The sequence below is a fragment of the Mauremys mutica genome, chromosome 20 (assembly GCF_020497125.1).
Source record: "Mauremys mutica isolate MM-2020 ecotype Southern chromosome 20, ASM2049712v1, whole genome shotgun sequence".
NCBI lineage: Eukaryota > Metazoa > Chordata > Testudines > Geoemydidae > Mauremys > Mauremys mutica.
In genome coordinates, this window is record NC_059091.1 from 1,606,935 (window position 1) to 1,630,619 (window position 23,685).

Here is a 23,685-nt window from a genome sequence, read left to right on the forward strand (position 1 = left end):
TGGAGCCAGATTCCTGGTTGCGCTGCACCTTGTGCAGCCATTGTTTCCAGTAGCACACGGTGAGTGTGACACGCTGGCGGCTCAGAATGATCACCTTGTAGTCCCACTTCTCACTGCTGTCAATGACAACACAAGTGCAGGGCACAGTGCCTCAAAGCCCTGGGGTCAGAGGGGACCTGCTTTCAGCATGGTGCTAGAGGTCTGGCTGCAGGCTGGTTTATCAGACAGCTGAGGGCGAGTGGCTTTCACTCAGCGGAGTTAGGACTAGAAGAAAAAATAGAGAAATCATTGGGTCATTAACCAGGTGCGTTAGGGAGATCAGCCCCTTCCCACTCTTCTTTAGAAGTGGAGTGTGAACTCCTTCTGGCCGCAGGACGGCGGTGGGCCAGGGATCTGGTTTGGGATGGCAGGCTAGGACATGAGGCAGGCCAGGTGCAGCAGGCTGCATGGGCTGGAGCATTGACCTGGGGTGGAGCGAAGTTATGCCTTCCTTCCCCTCTGAAAGAGGCACAGCAGCAGGGCTTAGGGGAGGGGCAGAGTTTCCTGGTCTGCCAGCGCTGGAAAGAGACAGAGCTCTGGGACTGCAGGCAGCAAAGGAGGCCGGTAAGCGATGGTGGTAGAGTGGGGCACTGCTCTGGCAAGCTGATCCTACCCTGAGCGCTTGGGCTGCTGCCTTTAGAGAGCGTTTAGGTGCCTATTCCTTAGGGCACAGTGACATCTTGTGACAGGTGCTGGAATATACAGTAACACCACAGTACAGGACCTGCACACACAAGAATGACCAGACTCAGAGACTGGAGGTCCATCTCCCACCGCAGCCACTAGGAGATGCTTCAGAAGAAGGTGCAAGAAATGCTGCAGGGGCAGATGTGTGATATCCTGCCCTCTCCCCCAGGGAAGTTTCTCCTGGGCTCTCCCCCAGAGCTAGCTAGTGGCTGGCTCATGCTCTCCAGCAGGAAGATTTAAGTCTTTGGAAGGTCTCAGAAAATAGCAGGGGGAAGCGGCTAAAGCCACGTTGCAGCCTCACCCCCTTGCACACATTTAGATGTAAACCAAACCAAACTCCTGGGCTCGATTCCATAAACAGGAGCATTTTATTGGCTGCGCCTCATGGGGCTGTAGATGGAAAAGTTTCAGGTTCAAATTACGGCTCCCCTTCAAAGCTGGTGTCGTCGGAAGCATCCCCATCCACACTGTCCCTTAAGTCTTCATCTAAAATCAAGGCATAGTTGAGGTCATACTCGAACAAGGGGTTGTGAGCCGCACGCTCAGGCCGGGGCCCTGGGTTATGATGAGACATCTCCAGGGTGTCTCGGTTCAGGGTCCAGAGGAAGGAGTAAATAGCAAGAGCCATGAGGACAAAAGAGATTAAAAACCCTCCGATGAAGCCAGAAGCCACCGGATTGATCCATTCAAAGAGGCTCCTGTTGTACGGAGGGAGTGGTTTCCTTTCGATGATGAGGTCGATGTCATCCCAGCCTTTCTGCATCAATCCACTCTCCCTGCGGGATTTCCCACCAGCTCGCCGAGCTCTGCTGTGCTGGTTCGTCTCTCCATATTTCTCATCCTCCTCCAGCAGGAGCGAGGAGGTCAGATGTTCCACCCGCTTGTGATATTCTTCCACGTTCCTCTTCAACTCGAGGTTCTTGTCCTGGTTCAAGTTCTTGCCCAGCTCCTGGGAGATGTCAGGGCGCCCAATCTGGCGGAGGGCTCGGGAGAGACGGTCCCAGTACACTGCATCTCCTTCTGCCTCGAGCCACTGGGTCAGGACATCTTTGCACTGTTCTGTGCTGACGATGTCTCGCCGGTGGCGGGAGAGGATTGGGTTCTTCACTTCGGAGAGTCGCTCCAGCTCCTCCTCTATATTCTCCTCAGGGCCGGTGATCTGAGTGTAGAACTCATGACATTCCTCCGGGGAAAGGAGCTCAGATATGCGGCCCATCATGTGCACTCCTATGTCATCAGCTGCCGTATCCTCACATGAGCCACATGTAACCAGCAAGAGAAGTCCGATTCCTATGGTCTCAAACATCACAGAAGAACGGGGACCAGAACCCTGAGCAGAGAGAATATCAGTACAGGATAAGGAGTTCTGGGGCAAGACCCATGTAGGAGATCGACTCAGCATCCCAACGCCTAACTTTAGGTGCCTAAAATAGATCAGTCCACGTCCACCCACACAAAAAGGGGGTGGGGCTGCCCGTCATTAGCACACTCACCGAGCATGTGTTCTGCCTGAGGACTCACGTCTCCGGGGTGAGTTTCTTCACCACTGGGCTACAGTCACTCACAATCTCTCGCTGCCCCAACGAGCATTCAAGTACGCCCGCCAGGGGAAACTTAGGTACTAACAACATTACGCAGCAGCTGAGCAGGGGTTTTGAGCACCTACATTTTGGATTGAGGCACCTAAGTCTTTGCAGATCCAGCCCCTGCACTCCTGAGTTTAACAAAAATACATGAGCGAGGAGGGTCATTGGGTTAACCAAGGAGTGCTTCTATTGGCAAGGTTGTGAGGGTCTTGAACAGCCACCCCTCTCCTAGCATGGCCTGCCATGACCACAGCACGAGCTCGTGGGACGGTACAAATACCGGCTCCGAATGTGCCAGGTGGTCAGGCCCCGGTTCCCGGCTCGGCCAGCATAAAATGGTTGGCTCCAAGACAGAGTCCCAGCCAGCCATGCCCTACACGGGCCCTGGCACTGTGGGCTTGCATTTGTATCCCAATGTGTTACAGCGGTGTGTGTGTGTGTGTGGGGGGGAGAATGTAAAGGAGTGTAATTAGGAATAAGTAGTTACCAGATCAGCTCCCTGCTCAGCTGCTGGGGAACGTGGCTCCATGTGGAATTTAGAACCTGGAGCGTAAAGCCTGATGTCACAGGGCTGGGTGTTCAGACTCATCCCCCGGTTAGGGGGGGAAGGTAGAGCGACAGGATTTCAAGAGCTGGGAGTAAAACACCCAGGAGTCCTCCATCCCTGTCCACTGCTCAGCACCACCCCATGCTCCTTCCCTAAATTAGGGGGTGTGCGCACGCATGTTCATTTTCGGATCCCAGACTGGTGCAGAACAATGAGAAGATCTGCAACAGTTGGAGAAAAGCTGCTGTTGAGTGGAGCATCTGTGTGCAGTTTAATCATCCTTAGCTCAAAGTCACAGGGTTTATGCCACAAGGTGGCAACACAGCTCTGGAAAAGAATATTTCTGCCAGGATCTGTGCGCTCTACAAAACAAGTGATGAATTCTAGTTCTCACCCGGCCCCTGAGAAGGTCTCTAACTCAGCACTGTCCTTGTTTATCAGGTGGTGAAAGAAAAGTGACTCAGTAAATCTGTGGCAGAGCTAGGAATGGAACCCAGGAGTCCTGGCTCCAACCCTCTATCTCAACCACAAAACCTCACACAGACAAGTGGGGTGGGAAACTCTAGAGGTCAATGTAATCTGGAGATCAGATTATCCTTTAAAACCCTATTTGACTCCCGGAGAAAGTCAAGAAAAACCATGGCAGATTTCGGAGGCGTAAGTACGATCTAGTTGTCAGAGCACAGGCCCTGGGAGCCAGGGCTCTCAGATCCCCACCCGGGAAGTAGGTAAGGGGCGTACTGATCACTTCTCCCAGCTCTAGGGGAGGACAGAGCAGTTGTGCACCACGGTGTAAAGAGTTTCGCACAGGAAGTGAGGGATACCTCATTCAACTGATGCTTCGAGGGGAGTTGTGGGGGGCAAAGTAGAATTATTCATGGTGGAATGCAGCCAGGACACCACAGTTTCAGTCTCAGAAAGCACAATGGGATCTTTAGGAACCACGAATTGCTGGGATCTTGGTTTAAAAACCCCACCCCAAGGACTGGGATGAAAGCCAGAGCCCTGCCTCAAACAGCTCCTGCTGTCACCATGCTGACGTATGGGTTTGGTACGGACAGAGAAGAGCTTCACCTATTCCTACTGAGTCACCAAACCCCCTTTCTGGCAGTGACTCAGCTGCTCTGGGGGGCTCCCATGCAGATTCTGACCTTGTGTTGCCCAAAGGAGGCTCTCAGCACAAGGCAGCACGAGCCAAGGGAAATTCTTGTTGTCTTGAATACATGGATGGGTTAATCAGGCTTGAAATTTAAGAGAAATGAAGAAGAGGCTCTTTAAAAATGTAGTGCCATTTCATACTCAAGGACGATCTAACAACCCCCCCAGACCCTGTTTCCCAAATGGAATCATTTTACTGGTTCTGCTTCTTCTAGCAAAAGCTCTAGGATGTTCCATTTTCAAACTCTTCTTCAAATCTGTCCTTGTCTGACACATCTTCACCTCTCGGCACCCAAAATATCCTCCCTGTCGGCACTGGAAATACGGTTCCGAGGCCACTGGTGCCATGCGGGAGCCAGGCACTGGGTATATAAAGTTCAGCAATGAAGACTTATTGGTCTGAGATCCAAAAAGTGAGGTAAAGAGCAAGAAGCCAGAGGGGCAAACCTGAGAAAAATCCTCTGAGGAAGCCACGAGTCACAGGACCTATACATTTATACCAATTCATTTTGTAAGGAGAGAGCAGCTTCTGTCAGTGAAGAGATCTTTGCCATCGCAGCTTCTCCTGCAGGATTTCCTCCCCGGCACTCAGCTCTGCTGCACTGGCTTTTCTCTCAATATTTCTTATCCTCCGGCCGCACTGAATAGGTCAGAAGTTCCTCTTTAGCTCGAGGGTCTCAACCTGATTCAAGTGCTCACCTAGATCCCTGAAGATGTCAGGGCTTCCAATCTGGTGGAGAGGTGGTTCCTGTACATTACATCTACTTCCCTCTCGAGCCATTGTATTAGGACCGATTTGCACTCCTTTGTGCTGATAATGTCTTGCTGGTGGCAGGACGATCTGTGTTCATCTCCCCAGATCATTGCTTCAGTTCCTTCCTGGGGCTGGTGATCTGAGCGGCTGACTGAACTAAGCCAAGGCCCCATGGTGTTTGCGGTCAGGCCAAAGGCAAAATAGAAAAACGCACCTTTCAGGATTGTACACTGCTAAATACTGTACCAGATAAGGAGCAAACTTGATTACGGTTTGTGCAACTGATTCTTGTAAACAGATATACTGGGAAACCAATTCGCACAGACAGAATTGTTAACAAGTAAGGTAAATTGCTTTGCTAGCTGAACTAGAGGCATTCAGCTCACAAGCAAGATATATTACTCAAAGCATGGGGGTTGTTAATGTAGCTATAAGTGTGATTTTAAAAAAAGTTATGTTATCAAAATAAGGAAGTAAATGAGTATAGTGCATTGTATTTAGGCTTGGCAGAATTCAGTTTTTATTTGTATCAATTTAAAAATCTTCACAGCTGCCCATAATTTGGGGTTTTAAGCATTTCTTCCCCCGCCACCTCCATCCTCAATTTTTATTTAAATTTTCCCAATCCTAGGAAATTACAGGGGGTATCAGCCAATGATTTAATGACAGCAGATGTTGAGATTCAAGAAGTTAAAGCTTGAACCATTAAAAACACAAATTGTCAGCATCACATGTAAATATCTTTAAATCATACTCCACCTTCTCAAGCAGCATTTTCTTACTTTGCCGGATTTCGATTATTGATGGAAAATTTGTCAGTTTGTGTGTGGATGCTAAAGTCAAATTCTACTGACAAAAATCGAATCCTTCCAAGCCTAATTATATTTTAGAATAGTGGATTAGAACACTAAAACTGTACTAGTTAGGGGCTCCAACCTTTGCATGACCCTTTCTCTGTATACAACAGAAGAAGAAGAAATCCATTCAACTCTCTCATCTTTAGATATTCTGCTACTATACAACTCTGGTCTTACAAAATATGTATGGCGCCAGATAAGAGAAAGGTAAGGTTAGAATGTTAGGCAATGTCATATGTTTTATATAACAAATACAACTCTCAGTTAAGCTCCTCCAAAATGCTTTTTACTTACTTTACATTGTTTAACCAAGGCGAAATGTAAAATATAATCTCAGTGTTCAGATACATTCCAAAGAAGAACAAACAATTTTGCTGATGCTTAGCTAACATACCCTATGCACCAAGCTATAGCTGACGCAGGAGGTCTCTAAGGCTTTGCTGACTTTTGGAATGCAATGGTCTAAACGAGATAATAAACTAGTTACAAGTTTACTACAGGGTGCGTGCTAGCCTTGTAAAAGGTTTGCAAAACCATATCACAGATAATAGACAAGAAGTAATGCAAAGAAATAGTGAAACCCTTATTCCCAGTACCTACAGAAGCAGAGTGCTGCTCAGATTTTGAGAGACAGCTGACCAACTGCATTCCACCTCCCAGATAGGTGGTAATGTATCGTTCTTTCCTTCGCAGTACTGGGTACCCTCACTGTTCTGCCAGAGGGGAGAAGGAAGCTCTCTAAGAGCCACGGCATTACTGCAGAATAGTCAGGGCACAAGCACAACCTCACCATGTCTCCTCTTTCCTAGCAGCTTCTTGTTGGGTCTGCTCTGCAGCTGGTGTATAAGGCCCCTGCTCTTGGGATAGTCTTTGGTGTAGGGGGCCAAAGTGGTTGCAGTGGAGAGATGAACTCCCACTGCTGTCTTATCTTCTCCTGATCCAGATGCACCACTATAGCTCTGCACACTTGTGATGCTACTTCCCGGAGCCCCCCTGCTCCCTTTTAGATCCAGGGAGAGGGCACTGCCATCTAAGAGACATTTCCCCACATCTCCTTCAGGGCCCTAGAATTAGACATCTTGCTGCAGACAAAGCTCTGTGATTCTGGCCAGTTTCCAGGCCAATCCAGGCCAAATTTGGTTGGTTTGAACTCAAAGTTCAAACCAGGCCCCAGAGACTGAACCTAGAAGCTCAGACCTACATGAAATGAAAAGACTTCACGTGAACCAAAACAGCTGATAATATTCCCCTGTATCTTTCCCAATGGCCTCAGGTCCCAGCCTGAATCAGAACAGGAAATGCTAAGGCACTGTATGAAATAACTGGACATGGGTCCCCAGTATGTAAAGTTCAGACCCAGAGTCAAACTTTAGTGAGTAGAGGGAAGAAAAGGGTTTCAGAGCCAAGGTTTTGGTTCAGACCCAATACATAAAATAAAGTGATTCAGGCCAGGCAGAAAATGCTTGATCAACTTGAATTTCAAAACTACTCACACGAGTCCTGTTTTAACCATTGTTTTTAATTACTGGCATTAGAATCATAGAATATCAGGGTTGGAAGGGACCTCAGGAGGTCTGTAGTCCAACCCCCTGCTCAAAGCAGGACCAATCCCCAACTAAATCATCCCAGCCAGGGCTTTGTCAAGCCGGGCCTTAAAACCTCCAAGGAAGGACATTCCACCACCTTTCTAGGTAACTCATCCCAGTGCTTCACCACCCTACTAGTGAAAAAGTTTTTCCTAATATCCAACCTAAACCTCCCCCACTGCAACTTGAGACCATTGCTCCTTGTTCTGTCATCTGGTACGACTGAGAACAGTCTAGATCCATCCTCTTTGGAACCCCCTTTCAGGTAGTTGAAAGCTGCTATCATATCCCACCCTCGTTCTTCTCTTCTGCAGACTAAACAATCCCAGTTCCCTCAGCCTCTCCTCATAAATCATGTGCTCCAGCCCCCTAATCATTTTCGTTGCCCTCCCCTGGACTCTTTCCAATTTTTCAACATTCTTTTTAGTGGGGGGCCCAAAACTGGACACAGTACTCCAGATGAGGCCTCACCAATGCCTCATCTAGAGGGGAATGATCACGTCCCTCGATCTGCTGGCAATGACCCTACTTATACAGCCCAAAATGCTGTTAGCCTTCTTGGCAACAAGGGCACACTGTTGACTCATATCCAGCTTCTCATCCACTGTAACTCCTAGGTCCTATTCTGCATAACTGCTGCCCAGCCATTCAGTCATTAGTCTGTAGCAGTGCATGGGATTCTTCTGTCCTAAGTGAAGGACTCTACACTTGTCCTTGTTGAACCTCATCAGATTTCTTTTAGCCCAATCCTCTAATCTGTCTAGGTCCCTCTGTATCCTATCCCTACCCTCCAGCGTATCAACCACTCCTCCCAGTTTAGTGTCATTGCAAACTTGCTGAGGGTGCAGTCCACGCCATCCTCCAGATCATTAATGAAGATATTGAACAAAACTGGCCCCAGGACCGACCCTTTGGTCACTTCCCTTGATACCGGCACTTGTTGAGCCCAGTGATCTAGCCAGCTTTCTATCCACCTTATAGTCCATTCATCCAGCCCATACTTCTTTAACTTGCCGGCAAGAATACCATGGGAGACCGTATCAAAAGCTTTGCTAAAGTCAAGGAATAACACGTCCACTGCTTTCCCCTCATCTGCAGAGCCAGTTATCTCATCATAGAAGGCAATTAGGTTAGTCAGGCATGACTTGTTCTTGATGAATCCATGCTGACTGTTCCTGATCACTTTCCTCTCCTCTAAGTGCTTCAGAATTGATTCCTTGAGGACCTGCTCCATGATTTTTCCAGGGACTGAGGTAAGGCTGACTGGCCTGTAGTTCCCCAGATCCTCCTCCTTCCCTTTTTTAAAAGGTGGGCACTACATTAGCCTTTTTCCAGTCATCCGGGACCTCCCCTGATCACCATGAAGTTTTCAAAGATAATGGCCAGTGGCTCTGCAATTGCATCCGCCAACTGCTTTAGCACCCTTGGATGCAGCGCATCTGGCCCCATGGACTTGGGCTCGTCCAGCTTTAGCATCAACTACACCTTGATTAGTATTTACTTCTTGGATCAGTATTTTGATCAGTCAATGAACGTATGTGGTTACATTACAGACTGTCAATACCAGATGATCCAACAGGGAAGCCAGAGCATGGTATCAGTGAGTTCGGTGTGATGACACTTGCTCTGGAACTAGTCATGTTCTGGAGCATGCATGATATGAAGAGTCTGGCGTCTGTTCCTCAGCCCTGGTCCATTATATTCCTGTCAAACTTGTTCTCCAGGCAAAAACAATGCATCAGGCTCAGGGGGCAGATTTTCGAGTGTTTCTCACCCACAACTGAAGTCAGATTTTCAGAACTGCTCAGCATCCAACAGTGCCCATTGTAACGCTTTGGGAAAATCTGCCCCTAAGAGCTGATCTAAGATCTTTTGAAAATCTGGCTCCAATTGTGGGTGCCAAGCACTTGAAAAATCTGACCTGGCGCCTCCAGAGACTTAACAGCAAGTTTCCCTGTCAGCAACAATGTTGACCCCAGATCATGAACAAGGCCCCACTAATTCCTTGGAGTATTTTCCAGCCAGCAGCATCTTAAAAAAAGGACTACAGAATCCTACAATATAGCTTACAAGAGTGAGACTGTAGTGTTTTGGATGATAATATTTTAATACTCTCTCACACACGCACACGCTCAGAATGAGCCAAGAATACACAAGATGAATCCCAGCAGATCTGCACTGAGCTTGTTCTGTAAATCAGGACCACACAGAGAGCCTGTCTCTATTATAGAAAGCAAAACCACCCTGTGGCTCCCATGCTAGATACTTTGTGCCTAATGATTGGTCTTTGACTTATGAGATACATGAAAACCTAGTAGCTTGAACAGCTGGCAGTTCAGTTATGATCCACAGCTGTGTCTCAAGGCAAGAGAGAGACAGTAAGCCCCACTCAAACGGGAGATGCTGTTAGTGCCACACTTAGAAGGGCAATGTGCTCTTATAATTACTCAGACATTTGTTCAACCTATGTCTCCCCTGATGAATAACCCGCTACCTGCTGGGCCTGTTTTAAGCACAGCACACCTCTCAGGATCCGGCCCTTAGACACTTTTTCTGAGGAGTTTGACTGTCTCTGCCCTCCTGCATGGTATCTATTGGGTTTCCGGGAAACGGGGCGGGCAAAGCCCACCCCATGCTAACGGATCCCCCCCCCCCAGCCTAAGGGGAGGTTCCACAGGGCCTCAGAAACCCACTAATTGCGGGGGACAACTAATAAAAGAACAGGGACAGGAGTGCGGTCAAAGGGTCATAAGAAGGGAGCCTGACGGGGACACCGAGCAGAGAACCCCGGACAGCGCCCACTGCTCCTCGAAGGCGTCAAGGGAGCCAGCGGACGCCGCCCAGAGGAACTCCACCCGGAGACGTGAACGGACTAAGGATCGGAAACAAGCCCCACAGTCGCAGGAGTCTCCACTGGCCAGCCGCCTCTCCCTGGTCACGTAGATGGCCATTTTAGCCAGGGCGAGGAGGAGGTTGACCAGGAGGTCCCGCGACTTCGTGGGGCCACGGATAGGGAGTGCATTGAGAAGGAGGTGGGGGGGAAAGTGCAGCCAGAAACGCAATAGGAGATTGGTGAGGAGCCGGTATAGAGGCTGCAGCCTGGCGCACTCTACATAAACGTGCGCCAGGGTCTCCCTCACGCCGCAGAAGGGGCAGGTGTCTGGGATAGGGGTAAACCGCGCCAAGTACACGCCCGTGCTCACGGCCCCGTGGAGAAGCCGCCAACTAATGTCCCCGACGGGCCTCGGGACCAAGGTGGAGTACAGGCTGGCCCACCGGGGCTCCTCACCCTCCAGAGGTGGCAAGAGGTCCCGCCACTTGGTGTCGCCGGAGGATTTCCTGTCTGTGTGAAGGGAACACACTTTCCTATTGTCCTGCTGGGTCCTATTACACACACAGGGACTTGGTTTCCGAATGGAAACCCGTTTTAGCTACTGCCTGGCTAGGGAACGAAAACAAACATTCTCTGCTTGTGGCTGAGGAGGGAGGCCCCTGAAATCCAACACTCCCTCCCTGTATTTCCACTCAGATCCCAGTCAGGAGATTAACAAGGAAGGGGAGGGGATGGGGAAGTGACTCACACTATGTATCTGTCCCAGCACCAAGGTGGCTGGGGTTGAATTAGATCTGGGAGCTTCAGCAACAACACTGGGGTCTGGAAACACATATACTAAAATTCACACTCCAAGCAGATGAGGTTTCCTGGAAAAAACTGCACCGAAATCCTCCTCTGCAGGAGGGAGACAACTTGCTTCCTACTTTCTGCTGAATTTATAAACTCTGCCACCTTGCTCCCGCATAGTGTATGAATTATTGCGGTAGCCCCTCGAGGCTCCAGTGGAGGATCAAGGCCTCACTGTGCAAGGTGCTGTACACGTTTGGAACAAAGGGACAGTGGATCACCAAAGAGCGTCCATGCTAAGGATGAGGTGAGACAATACAGTAACGCCACACTCCCGGCCCCAGCAACACTTATCTGAATTAATTTGGGGTCACACTTTGTACTAAGGTTCAATTTACAAGTGGTTTTTAAAGGGTTAATAAATGGATTAGTAGATGTTATAAGCATAAGTAGATGGTTACAAGCAACCTATAGGATTCGATAATCGTTGATTATTCATTAAAATATCCATTCATCATTTATTAACCCTTTATGAAGTATTTATCAAATGGATCCTTAATATAACGTGTGACTGAATTTTGAATCCTGCCTATTACATTCACCCAATTGAGTCCTTAGCACATAGTTCATGAATAATCCTTCAGGGTAGGCAAGTTTTTTTAATTGGTGGAGAGCAGACACAGCGTGCTCTGCGTTGCCTGGTACGGACACGGTCACCACGCTGAGGAGCGCAGTGTCACGGGGCCAGATCCCACATGCTTTACAGACAGAGTCCCAGTGACGTTATGCCAATAAAGACGAGGAAGAGGTGAGCAACGTGTACCAGCACGTTTCTGCACAGAATCACTTCGCGTGCTGTGTCTGACTAGATCACTTTTCTATGAGGATGGGGACAATTGTATACACTAGCGTATCAGTTGCCACGTTACTATTCTAGAAGAGGTATGGCACCGACGAATGAGCACTCCCCCCCACACCGATCCATAGAGGATACCTGCCTGCTACCTACCACTATTGCCCAATGGTCTTAATCCTTTTGTATGTAGCTATGTTGGTCCCAGGATATTAGGGCTTGTCTAAACTGCCACCTACGGCGCCAAAACTTTCCTCACTCAGGGGTGTGAAAACACACCCCGAGTGGTGCAATTTCAGCGATGTAAAGTGGCAGTGTAGATAGTGCTACAGCACTGGGCGCTATTGCCCTCATGGTGGTGGGTTTTTTACAGCTTCTCCCATCAGGGTAGTTAATCCACCTCCCCAAGAGGCGAAGCTGTCTACACAGGGGGGTTAGATCAGTACAGGTACGTTGCACAGGGGTGTGGATTTTTCACACCCCAAGTGATGTAGTTATACTGATATACTGTAGCTCTATAATGTAGACCTGGCCTCAGAGCGGCACAGCTAAATACAAGATGGAACAGATTGTTTAGCATAAGTAGTTAGCACATGTTCTAGGGGACCATTCAAAGTGAAGTGGCCCGTTAACACCCCATAGTCCTAGGATAAAAAGGAGGGTTACTGGGTTACAGACTGTTGTAATATGCCATAAATCCAGTGTCCTTTGAGGATGAGGAAGCTTGCACAACAATTTCAAAAGATATGAAGACATACCTATCTCACAGAACTGGAAGGGACCCCGAAAGGTCATTGAGTCCAGCCCCCTGCCTTCACTAGCAGGACCAAGTACTGATTTTGCCCCAGATCCCTAAGTAGCTTCCTCAAGGATTGAACTCACAACCCTGGGTTTAGCAGGCCAATGCTCAAACCACTGAGCTATCCAAGATGAGCCTGAGAGCTTAAATTCATAACTTTGCTAGACGCTATAAAAATCATGGTCTTAATAAAGACACAGGATTTATGGTATATTACAACAATCTGTAACCCACCGACTCTCCTTTTTGTCCTATGACTCCAGACATGTTAAAGGCCCACTTCACCTCTAATGGCCCCCTGGAACATGTGCTAACTATGTGCTAAGCTGTCTGTTCCATCTTATATTTAGCTGTGACACTCTGGACAAGTCGACACCGAAAACGCTGCATGCGCGTGGCTGCACTGATGCAGCGCTTAAGTGAAGACCTGCGAGAGGCGCAGTAGCTATGTTGAAGGGAGAAGCTCTCCTGCTGACAGAGCACTGTCTACACTGGGGGTTAGGCTGGTCTAACTGCATCACTCAGGAGTGTGGATTTTTCTCACCTCTGTGTAGCTCAAATGCTTGTCTCTCTCACCAACACAAGTTGGTCCAATAAAAGATGTTACCTCACCCAATTGGTCTCTTAATCCTTTTGCACAAGTGGCCTGTGTTTGGATACAAAAGCTCCTAGATCCAAACCCTGCTGACGGCTCAGAGCGCGAGTCCGTACAGATGCACCACACTCAACCACTGCTTGAAGCAGTAAGATGTCGAGGGAAAGGGGAGAGAGGGTAGAAAGTCAGCAAGAGACTCTGCTGTTCCAGTGGAGATCAGACTGCAGCAGGCAATGTTCAGAAGCTCTCAGGGACTTCAGTTCACAGAGGGCAGGACTACGCTGCAATTAGACACCCGCTGCTGGCCTGTGCCGACTGCCTCAGGCTAAGGGGCTGTTTAATTGCTATGTAGACATTCAGATCTGGGCTTCAGCCCAAGTTCTAGGACCCTCACACTTCGCAAGGTCCTTGAGTCCAGGCTCCAGCCCAACCATCTACACCACAATTAAACAGCCTCTTAGCCCAAGCCAGCTGGCATGGGCCAGCTGTGGGGTTTTACCTGTGGTGTAGACATACCCTGAGAGGTTTAGCTCAGGTCACACAAACCCTGCCCAGACTGTCAACATCCAGAGGCTTCCAGCTTGATTTTCATTAGTATTAATGAGAATATTACAAGACTGTCAAAGGGCTACATCCATTCCAAGTCCGTTAACAGTAATTTGATGGAAACGCTAATAAAATGTCATGAGAAAATTTTCCCTCCCTCCACCTCTCTCTTTTCAGTCCCCATTATGGACTTTTAATGGACATCGTAAATACTGTAGGTGCCATTATTAATAAAGATAGCCCACTAATTAAACTTGCCCCTCCCCCTCATCAACTCTTGAACCTCTGCCACCAGCAGTTGCTCAGAGAAACACTTCATTGTTTAACAGGGCGAAGCACCTCAAGACACATAATGGCTCTTACATGGCTGAAAAAGTAACATGAGCATCTCTCCAAATTTTCTACAAGGGCACTCAAAAGACAGAAGGGATCTGGGGATTGTAGCATCAATCCATACCGAGTTACTCCAGACACACCAAACTGTCTGCAGCAACCCAGAAACTGGGCCCTGCTCTACCCGTAATATGTAGCTCGACATAGCTTTGTTACTCAGGGGGTGTGAAAAATCCACTCCCATGAGCCAACCTAACCCACTGTCTGGACACAACTAGATTGGAAGACATTTTCTGTCATCGACCTAGCTACTGCCGCTCAGGGAGATACGTTACCTACAACAACGGAAAAACCCCTGTTGTGGATCTAGGAAGCATCTACCCTACCGCATAACAGCACCATAGCTGCAGCTGTGCCACTGTAGCACCCACAGTGTGGACAGGCCCTAAGGCATCTTGTTAACCTTAAAAAAAATAATTGTTGGTGGGCTCAGACTGCTCTTTGCTAACCCTGCCCCCTCCCTTGCACAGGCCCAACGATACAGCAAAGCTAGCCATTGGCTCAGCACGTTACAGTGGTGAGCGTGAATAAAATGAGGAAATAAGCTTCTGCTTACAAAAGTTCACCTTCAATATCTGGCATTCCCGGGTACCCACTGCAGTCACGAGCGCTAGCTGCATTGTCTCATGCTAGTGAAATGTTTCTGCTGATCAATTGCTCATAGCCTTGCCATTCTCTGGGTTCCCTGGTCCATGTGTGCTGACAAATGTATGGGGTTTTCTTCCAATCTCACAAGAGTGTGCGTTTGTTTCTGACAGTGGGGAAAATGAGAATGCAAAGGATCCTCTACCCACAAAACCTCTCCAATGCTGTTTGAATAGCAGAGAAGGCACCCAAAACAGGGAAAGTGCCAGGAGATGCAGAAGGCCACAACCTAGGGCAGAACCCAACAGGAAATCACTAGCATCTGTGCAGGGCCGGCTCCAGAGCCCAGCGCGCCAAGCGCGTGCTTGGGGCGGCATGCCACGGGGGGTGCTCTGCCTGTTGCCGGGAGGGCGGCAGGCGGCTCCGGTGGACCTCCCGCAGGCACGCCTGTGGATGCTCCACCGGAGCTGCGGGACCAGAGGACCCTCCGCAGGCACGTCTGCAGGAGGTCCACCGGAGCCGTGGGACCGGCGACCCCAGAGCGCCCCCCGCAGCGTGCCGCCGTGCTTGGGGCGGCGAAATTCCTAGAGCCGCCCCTGCATCTGTGACATGAGGTTCACAGAGATTTATGATCAGATGTTAACGGCAACTGGGATTGAGAGTCCGTCTACACTAGGCTGTGTAGCTACAATATTTTATACAAGAACAGTGAATTAAACAAAAATACAGACATTTTGAAATTTACTCAGTATGAAGCTAGCACACTTATTTGAAATTCATACCACTTAATTTGCTAGGTTAAGCTAATTGTGAGCTATTTTGAGAACACACAGTGCATCTTAAAAAAAAGGAACAGAATTCCATAGAGTCAAGATAACTTATACCAGCTTCTGAAAGCTCATTTTAAAATGATAAAAAACCTCAAGAAGTCAAACATCTGGTGGGAAGCACTAGTATTGAGCCTCAAAATGAGAACTGTGCTACTTTTAAAAATAATCCAGTTTGAGACCGTGCTGTGAAAAGGAATACCGAATACAAAGAAGTTACCAGACACACAGATACACAACACAGATGTCACAAAATAATTCAGTGGGTAGGTGTAGTTTTTGATGCATTTGTATAGTGCTTAGATTAAATGGAGCCTAAAGACTATGTACCTAGAGAAATTTTTATTTTCTTTTCATATAAACACCCCCCCCTCCCCAAATCTGTTAGGTGAAAGCTCCCTGGAATACAGAGTAGATGCAACATACGTATTCTATACAGGCATGTTTGGATTCTCTGGAACAACCTCTAAGTAGGAGCTGTCTCCAGCTTCCTTGAAAGCTCGGCCACAATTGTTTTCAAATCCCAACCCCCACAAGACCACCTAAGGGACACTTTACAATGGCAGAGGGAGTGACTTCTGGACTATATTTCATGTGACTATCACCTTGTCCCTTCATGAGACACACTTTTTTGTCTATTATTCCATGTCTGATTTCTCCCCCACCTCCCCTTCCTGATAGGAGAAAAAAAACCCTCATCCAATTTCCCCCCCCCCCCTTCCTTCTCTATCCCAGGTGGAGAGAGCCCCACCTGCCTAGGCATTTATATCACACTCAGCAGCTTCTCCTTTGTTAAAATAGGTCTCCCTCCACCTGCAGCCAAAAGACCCCTTTTCCCAGACCCTCCTTGCAGATGTTCCAACTTTTTATTAGAATAAGTACCCCCCCACACTCCCCTCCCCTATCCCCGGTGGAGGGAGCCTTCACCCAGTACCCCAGATGCAGAGATTGCCCAGGTCTCCCCCCATTTCTTACCTGCAAGTGGACAGGCATGCCCTGATCCCGCTGCAATCAAGATGGAGGGGGGCTCGCAGCCTATGAGGGAACTGGTCTCTGGCGGCAGCACAGGCCAAGCCCTGGTGCCAAGGCAAGCACAGAGCCAGGCCAACTCCTGCCACCCAGGCCTGCTGCAGAAGTGGGCAGGCAGCAGCCTCAGAGGCAGGTGGGCAGAGCAGCCCACTGACTGGGGATGAGCCGAGGCCCAGGGGAGGGATACCAGCAAGAGTCCCTTCTCCTCCACAGGCTGCTCTGCCTCTGCCTGACGAGGGGACGAGCCTCACCTGGGCTCAGCCAGGCCTCCAGCTGCCACCATTCAGCTTCACAGAGCCAGGGTGGGGGGAGGAGCGCTACCCCTGGGAGTTAGGGTTGCCAATTTTGGTTGGACATATTCCCAGGGCTGCCCGGGGGGGCAAGTGGGGCACTTTGCCCCTGGCCCCACAGGGGCCCCCTTGAGAGTTTTTCGGGACCTCTGGAGCGGGGTCCTTCACTCACTCCGGGGGCCCCGGAAAACTCTCGTGGGGCCCGGGCCCCTGGAGCTTCTTCCGCTCTGGGTCTTCGGCGGCAGGGGGGTCCTTCCGCTCTGGGACCCGCCGCCGAAGTGCCCCAAAGACCCACGGTGGGAGTTCCTTCCGCCCCGGGCCCCCTGCCGAAGACCCCAGGCCCCCTGAATCCTCTGGGCAGCTCTGCATATTCCTGGAGGGTTTATCAGAAGACAATCTTTAATTAAAGATTAATCTTTAATTCCTGGGGATTCCAGGACAATCCTGGAGGGTTGGCAACCCTACTTGGAGAGCTCTCTTCCCAAAGATACTCCTATACAATCCCACAGCTTCCTGGAGGGTGACAGCTGCTTCCTCAGTTCCTGCCCCAGCGTGTTCCCCCTCAGTGGGGAAACCGGAGTGAGAGAGGCCCATGGGGTGCCCCGAAGGAACAGCGAGGAATCTGCATGTGTGCTTACCAGCTCTGTCTCCAGAGCCCCCATCATCTCCTAAGAGAGACCCATCATGCACCTTGACATTCACACAGGACAAAGTTCTGCTTTGATGGGAGGGGAGAGACAGGGCCGAGCAGAGGGTCCCCAAGCCACCCTGTCAAGGAGGCCTGAGGAGCAACACACTTTGCAGTGCTCCGATAACTCCAAGATCTTTTTCCTGACTCGTTGTAGCTAAATTAGCCCATCATGTTGTATGTATAGTTGGGGTTATTTTTTCCAATGTGCATTACTTTACATTTATCCACATTAAATTTCATTTGCCATTTTGTTGCAATCACTTAGTTTTGTGAGATCTTTTCTCCATTCTGAGAATTTACCATTAATTCCTACCCTTTGTTCCCTGTCCTTTAACCAGTTCTCAATCCATGAAAGGACCTTTCCTTTTATCCCATGACAGCTTAATTTACGTAAGAGCCTTTGGTGAGGGACCTTGTCAAAGGCTTTCTGGAAATCTAAGTACACTATGTCCACCGGATCCCCCTTGTCCACATGTTTGTTGACCCCTTCAAAGAACTCTAATAGATTAGTAAGACACGATTTCCCTTTACAGAAACCATGTTGACTATTGCTCAAGAGTTTATGTTTTTCTATGTGTCTGACAATTTTATTCTTTACTATTGTTTCAACTAATTTGCCCGGTACCGACGTTAGACTTACCGGTCTGTAATTGCCGGGATCACCCCTAGAGCCCTTTTTAAATATTGGCGTTACATTAGCTAACTTCCAGTCATTGGGTACCGAAGCCGATTTAAAGGACAGGTTACAAACCTTAGTTAATAGTTCCGCAACTTCACATTTGAGTTCTTTCAGAACTCTTGGGTGAATGCCATCTGGTCCCGGTGACTTGTTAATGTTGAGTTTATCAATTAATTCCAAAACCTCCTCTACTGATACTTCAATCTGTGACAGTTCCTCAGATTTGTCACCTACAAACGCCAGCTCAGGTTTGGGAATCTCCCTAACATCCTCAGCCGTGAAGACTGAAGCAAAGAATCCATTTAGTTTCTCCGCAATGACTTTATCATCTTTAAGCGCTCCTTTTGTATTTTCATCATCAAGGGGCCCCACTGGTTGTTTAGCAGGCTTCCTGCTTCTGATGTACTTAAAAAACATTTTGTTATTACCTTTGGAGTTTTTGGCTAGCCGTTCTTCAAACTCCTCTTTGGCTTTTCTTATTACACTCTTGCACTTAAGTTGGCAGCGTTTGTGCTCCTTTCTATTTGCCTCACTAGGATTTGACTTCCACTTTTTAAAGGAAGTCTTTTTATCTTTCACTGCTTCTTTTACATGGTGGTTAAGCCACGGTGGCTCTTTTTTAGTTCTTATTGGGTTCTTAATTTTGATAGCCTCTCTAATTTCCCTTAGCATTTCATCATCACTATTACTGTCCTGGTCAGGTGGTCGATAATAGATCCCTAATGTTATATTTTTACTAGAGCATGAAATTTCTATCCATAGAGACTCTATGGAACCTGTGGATTCGCTTAAGATTTTTACTTCATTTGAATCTACACTTTCTTTAACATATAGTGCCACTCCTCCCCCTGCACGGCCTGTTCTGTCCTTCCGATATATTTTGTACCCCGGAATGATTGTGTCCCATTGATTGCTCTCAGTCCACCAGGTTTCTGTGATGCCTATTATATCAATATCCTCCTTTATCACAAGGCACTCTAGTTCACCCATCTTATTATTTAGACTTCTGGCATTTGTGTACAAGCACTTTAAAAACTTGTCCCTGTTTATTAGCCTGCCTTTTTCTGATGTGCCAGATTCTTTTTTATGTGACTGTTCATCATCTGATCCGGCCCTTACATTATATTTCTCATTCCTCTGCTCCTGACTATAACCTGGAGATTCTCTATCATCAGACTCTCCCCTAAGAGAAGTCTGTGTCCGATCCACACGCTTCTCTGCAGCAGTCGGCTTTCCCCCATCACCTAGTTTAAAAACTGCTCTACAACCTTTTTAATGTTTAGCGCCAGCTGGTTCCACTTTGGTTTAGGTGGAGCCGTGAACCTCCTCTCTACATGCGCGTGGAACTGGGAGCATTTCTGAAAATGCCACCATAGAGGTCCTGGATTTCAGTCTCTTCCCTAGCAGCCTAAATTTGGCTTCCAGGACATCTCTCCTACCCTTCCCTATGTCATTGGTACCTACATGTACCACGACCACCGGCTCCTCCCCAGCACTACACATAAGTCTATCTAGATGCCTCGAGAGATCCGCAACCTTCGCACCAGGCAGGCAAGTCACCATACGGTTCTCCCGGTCATCACAGACCCAGCTATCTACATTTCTAATAATCGAATCTCCTGTTAGCAGCCCCTTACTGCTGCTCCACAAAAGTCAGCATGCACTTCCCTAGGTGTGTAGGATCTCCAGGGGTCTGGTCTGACACCCCAAAGCTGCTCCCTTGCGGTCATCTCATATTCGGGGAGTGCTAGTGTGACGAAGTGGGACTGTTCTTAATGTTTCCTCTGAATACTGTAGGGGTGCCTCAGTTTCCCCTATGCATTTCTTAAGTCTCTAGGTGGTGGGATAAGGGGGTGTGATTGGTGCAGAGCAAAGGGCCAGTGCACATAAATGGCCGACACTCTGTCTCCTGGCAACTGATGGCCTGGGCCCTTCCCCCCTGCAAGGTGATAGCTAAAGGTGTTGGAGAACAAAGGAATCAGGTGACCTCCTGGCCCGGAAAGGGACAAAGGCCAGAAAGGAGGGGCTGGAGGGGTTTTTCAGTTTGGGGCTGGCTGGGGACGCGGAGTGAAGTGCAGACGTGGGGGTCTGGCTCACTGCCCCCTAAAATGGACCCAACTGAGGGGTCCTGTTCTCTGTACCTACAAGCTCTGTTTTGGACCGTGTTCCTGTCATCTCATAAACCTGCTTTACTGGCTGGCTGAGAGTCACGTCTGACTGTGGAGTTGGGGGGCAGGACCCTCTGGCTTCCCCAGGATCCCGCCTGGGCGACTCGATGTGGGGAGCGCATGTGGGAATGCTCCAAGGTCAGACCCAGGAAGGTAGAAGCCGTGTGAGCTTCTTGCCCTGAAGACAGTCTGCTCACAGAGAGGAGACTTCACCAGAGTCCTGACTGGCTTCTTAGGGAGCAGTTCCAGCGCATCGCCCGGGGACTCCGTGACAGCTAGTTCTGTAGTCTGCTGTGCTATTGGAAGTAATCAACTGCTGTCTACCTACATTTTGTTTTTCATGTAATCTCTTTAATACTGTGTAATACTTTTCTTTTTAAAATACAGTATTTTTTGAGGTAGACCATTACAGTTCAAAAGCATTTCTTTTCAGACATTAATAAGACATGAATTAAATACTTTCATGTACAATATGTTGCAAAATGAGGTAGAAATGGTTACAGAGGATGTACAAAGTCAAATATGATAATAAGAAAAAAAGTCTTCAAAAATCCAGTACCACTTTTTGGAGGAAAGGTGAGAGGGAGGCAAGGAGGATGCTAAAAGGAGGTACATTTAAAAAATATTCCCAAAAGGAAGCTTTCTACAAAGGCGCTCACGATACTATCAAGTGAATGTGCAGATACACACGTACATAGGTGAACCTGAAAAAGTTCATGTAGATATCATAATATTTGGACATAGCCTCCTCCTGTGATGTCTCATGCAGCAGGAAAGAGAGAGGCTTTGGCTATACTGAACATAACAAGGGATTCTTTGTTGAGGGTCCTGGACACAGACCCTTCAGTTCTCTCTGGCTCTTTAGCTCTCAGCTTGTGTGGCCAGCCGCCACTATCCTGGATCTCCTTAAATCCCAGCCTGGATTACAAGTCAGGGAACGTGCTGCTAACTATGAATCTATGAACTACACCACAGAAACGTTTATATTTCCTGGGAGATTTTTTACTGATTCCTCATCTCAACGAGTGGGGTTATCCCCCATTATACAGATGGGCAAACTGAGGCACAGAACATGTTATAAAACTAAACCAAGGTCGTGCAGTAAACCCATGACACAGTCAGGGAATAGAGCCCACAAGTCTTGGTTCCTTGTTGCCTCTTAATAGACAAAAAATAAAAAAACAGTTCCTCTTGTATAGTACTTCCAATTTCATATAAAACAAGATCACAGAAACATCTTTTAAAAATCTTTTAAAAATTGTCTGGGTCATGTTATCTTCTTGTATTTCAACCAGTTCATCCAATGTCTCTCACATATACACCCTCCCCTTACCAACTGAGGTTATCCAGACCCCACTTTTAAAACTGGACACCCAATTTGTCCCCCAGCCATTCAAACCAGCACTTAGGTGCCCAAATACATGTCTTGGGGGCCTAAGTGTCAATTTGAGAGCCCGACCATGGCACTGGATCTCTTACATTTAATGGCCAAGTTTTGAAAACTGGTCCTACACAGTCAAACTGGATAAATTAAAAATTTTAAAATCCCCTGCACCTTTTCAATCCTCTCCCTCCTCAGGGTTCCATCCTTCCCCCATTGCTTTATTCACTGTTATGCGTTACTAATCAAGGGAAGATAGACCAACCAGAAAGCCTCTCCCCAAGACAGCCAGGTCTAGCCATTCTTAACTTCCAATGGGAAATCAGAAAGAGGATGAGGGGATGGCTGGAGCCAGATACCAGCAGTAAGAAAAATGAGTGGCTAGAATTTTACAGAGTCAATTCCTGCAGCCTACTGCATGTATGGTCTTGCTGCTCCTTTTCTTTCTGTGAGCAGCCGTTTAACCATTGTACATGGACTGTAGCTAGGACCATTTCCAAACCACCAACATATATAGAAGGGAAAGTCCTGGGTCTAGGCAACAGCCCCAGGGAACTCCTGGTCATAGAGAACATGGGTTGATTCCTGGCACCTGGGACTGTTGGTTAATACAGAATGTAACTCTGTGGGTACGTCTACACTACCCGCCAAATCGCTGGGTAGTGATCGATCTATTGGGGATCGATTTATCGTGTCTAGTGTAGATGCGATAAAATCGATCCCCGATCGCTCTGCCGTCAACTCCGGAACTCCACCGCGGCGAGCGGCGGAAGCGGAGTTGACGGGGGAGTGGCAGCGGTCGATTCGCCGCTGGCCTCACAGCCAGGTAAATCGACCTAAGATACGTCGACTTCAGCTACGCTATTCGCTATTCGCATAGCTGAAGCTGCGTATCTTAGGCTGACCCCCCCACCAGTGTAGCCCTAGCCTGTGTCTTGGGCAGACTTCAGCAAGAAGAGTCGGGAGCAGCTATTTCAGAGCCTATCTCCTGGTTTGAGTGGCCAGCACATATTCCAGCAGGGAGCTGCCCAGGAAGTGCCACCCTTGGACACATCACTGCACACAGCTCTCTCTAGCTGCTGAGCACTTTCTAGTTTTGTTTTCCAGGATTTCAAAAGAACGAATGAAGAAACCTAGAGAGAAAAAGCGGCCGGGGGGGGGGGAGGAGCACAAATTGAGCCCTGTTTGAAAAGTGCCCTGGGTCTCAGCCAGTGTTTTGTACTAAGCCCTCAGAGATAACGGAGAAGAGCTTATTTAATTTGCCTCCTAAATTATATACTCACTTAAGGGTACTTCAATAGCCGTGGCTTCTGCTTTCTCAATGGTTAAATACAGCAGCTGTCAGAGAGAGGAAGCATCAGTCCTACATTGTTAACAGTTGCCAGGGTTCTAGAATCCAACCCGGAGGAGATGCCTCAAAAGGAGGTGGTGTAAAGACCCTAAAAGAAAGTGAGATTTTAGGATCTGAGGAAGCAGGGGGAGGAGAAGGAATGAATGAATGAGAGCTGTGAAAACAATCCAACCCACCACAGCACACCTGCCCACACAAGGGACAATGGCACTTTTCAAGCGGTAAAGCTTGTCACAGCAAGCAAAGGGCAGCGGAGAGCAGCAGAGTGAAGAATAAAGGACAGTGCTATCCCTCTCCAGCTTCTGGGCCAGTTTGATTATTGCAAATTCAGACTAAGTTGGAGACCAAGACAGAAAGTGAGACGGAACATCCGCAACATAAAAAACAACAGAGCCCTGTCTGCACTCATCATCCAAAGATCTGATCCCCCGTTCACTGAAGTGGACAGGAATCTAGTTCCATTTACTCAAAAGGGCTTTGACTTGGGCCCTACATTGTTTTAGACGGTTGGTTTGGTTATACAGTAAATCTGCACAAAGCTAATGAACGCTGGTTGTCACGATCACATCACTGCTGTTCTGCTACTTGCTCTGATCCATCAGAGGCAGAGGTGGTGCAGTTAGACTGAGTCACACGTGAGCCTTTACAACGCAGATACCCCT

The 23,685-nt window shown here is 48.3% G+C and overlaps 1 protein-coding gene across 3 annotated transcripts; it reads right to left on the minus strand.

Moving 5' to 3' along the window:
• Nucleotides 1–1,095: 1,095 nt before the first annotated feature.
• TMDD1 (transmembrane and death domain 1) lies at nucleotides 1,096–16,621 on the minus strand. Of its 3 annotated transcripts, none has more exons than XM_044994816.1 (3): nucleotides 16,410–16,621; nucleotides 13,499–13,502; nucleotides 1,096–2,059 (listed from the first exon to the last, which is right to left on the minus strand). In XM_044994816.1, the coding sequence occupies exon 3, from the start codon at nucleotides 2,030–2,032 to the stop codon at nucleotides 1,145–1,147; it is 888 nt and encodes a 295-aa protein (XP_044850751.1). In that variant the 5' UTR covers nucleotides 2,033–2,059; nucleotides 13,499–13,502; nucleotides 16,410–16,621; the 3' UTR covers nucleotides 1,096–1,144. The 3 variants fall into 3 exon arrangements, with proteins under 3 accessions (XP_044850751.1, XP_044850750.1, XP_044850749.1); XM_044994815.1 differs by lacking the exons at nucleotides 13,499–13,502; nucleotides 16,410–16,621 and adding exons at nucleotides 2,220–2,440; nucleotides 2,800–2,815 and having other exon boundaries at nucleotides 1,096–2,056; XM_044994814.1 differs by lacking the exons at nucleotides 13,499–13,502; nucleotides 16,410–16,621 and adding an exon at nucleotides 2,800–3,001 and having other exon boundaries at nucleotides 1,096–2,056.
• Between the last annotated feature and the right edge of the window lie 7,064 nt (nucleotides 16,622–23,685).

What these genes read in the sequence shown, in the direction of transcription:
- TMDD1 (XM_044994814.1), bottom strand. Translation starts at nt 2,901, where the DNA reads ATGAGTCTGAACACCCAGCCCTGTGACATCAGGCTTTACGCTCCAGGT. An exon ending in CTGAGCAGGGAGCTGATCTG is followed by an intron (nt 2,057 to 2,799) that starts GTAACTACTTAT and finishes CTCTCTGCTCAG; the next exon opens with GGTTCTGGTCCCCGTTCTTC.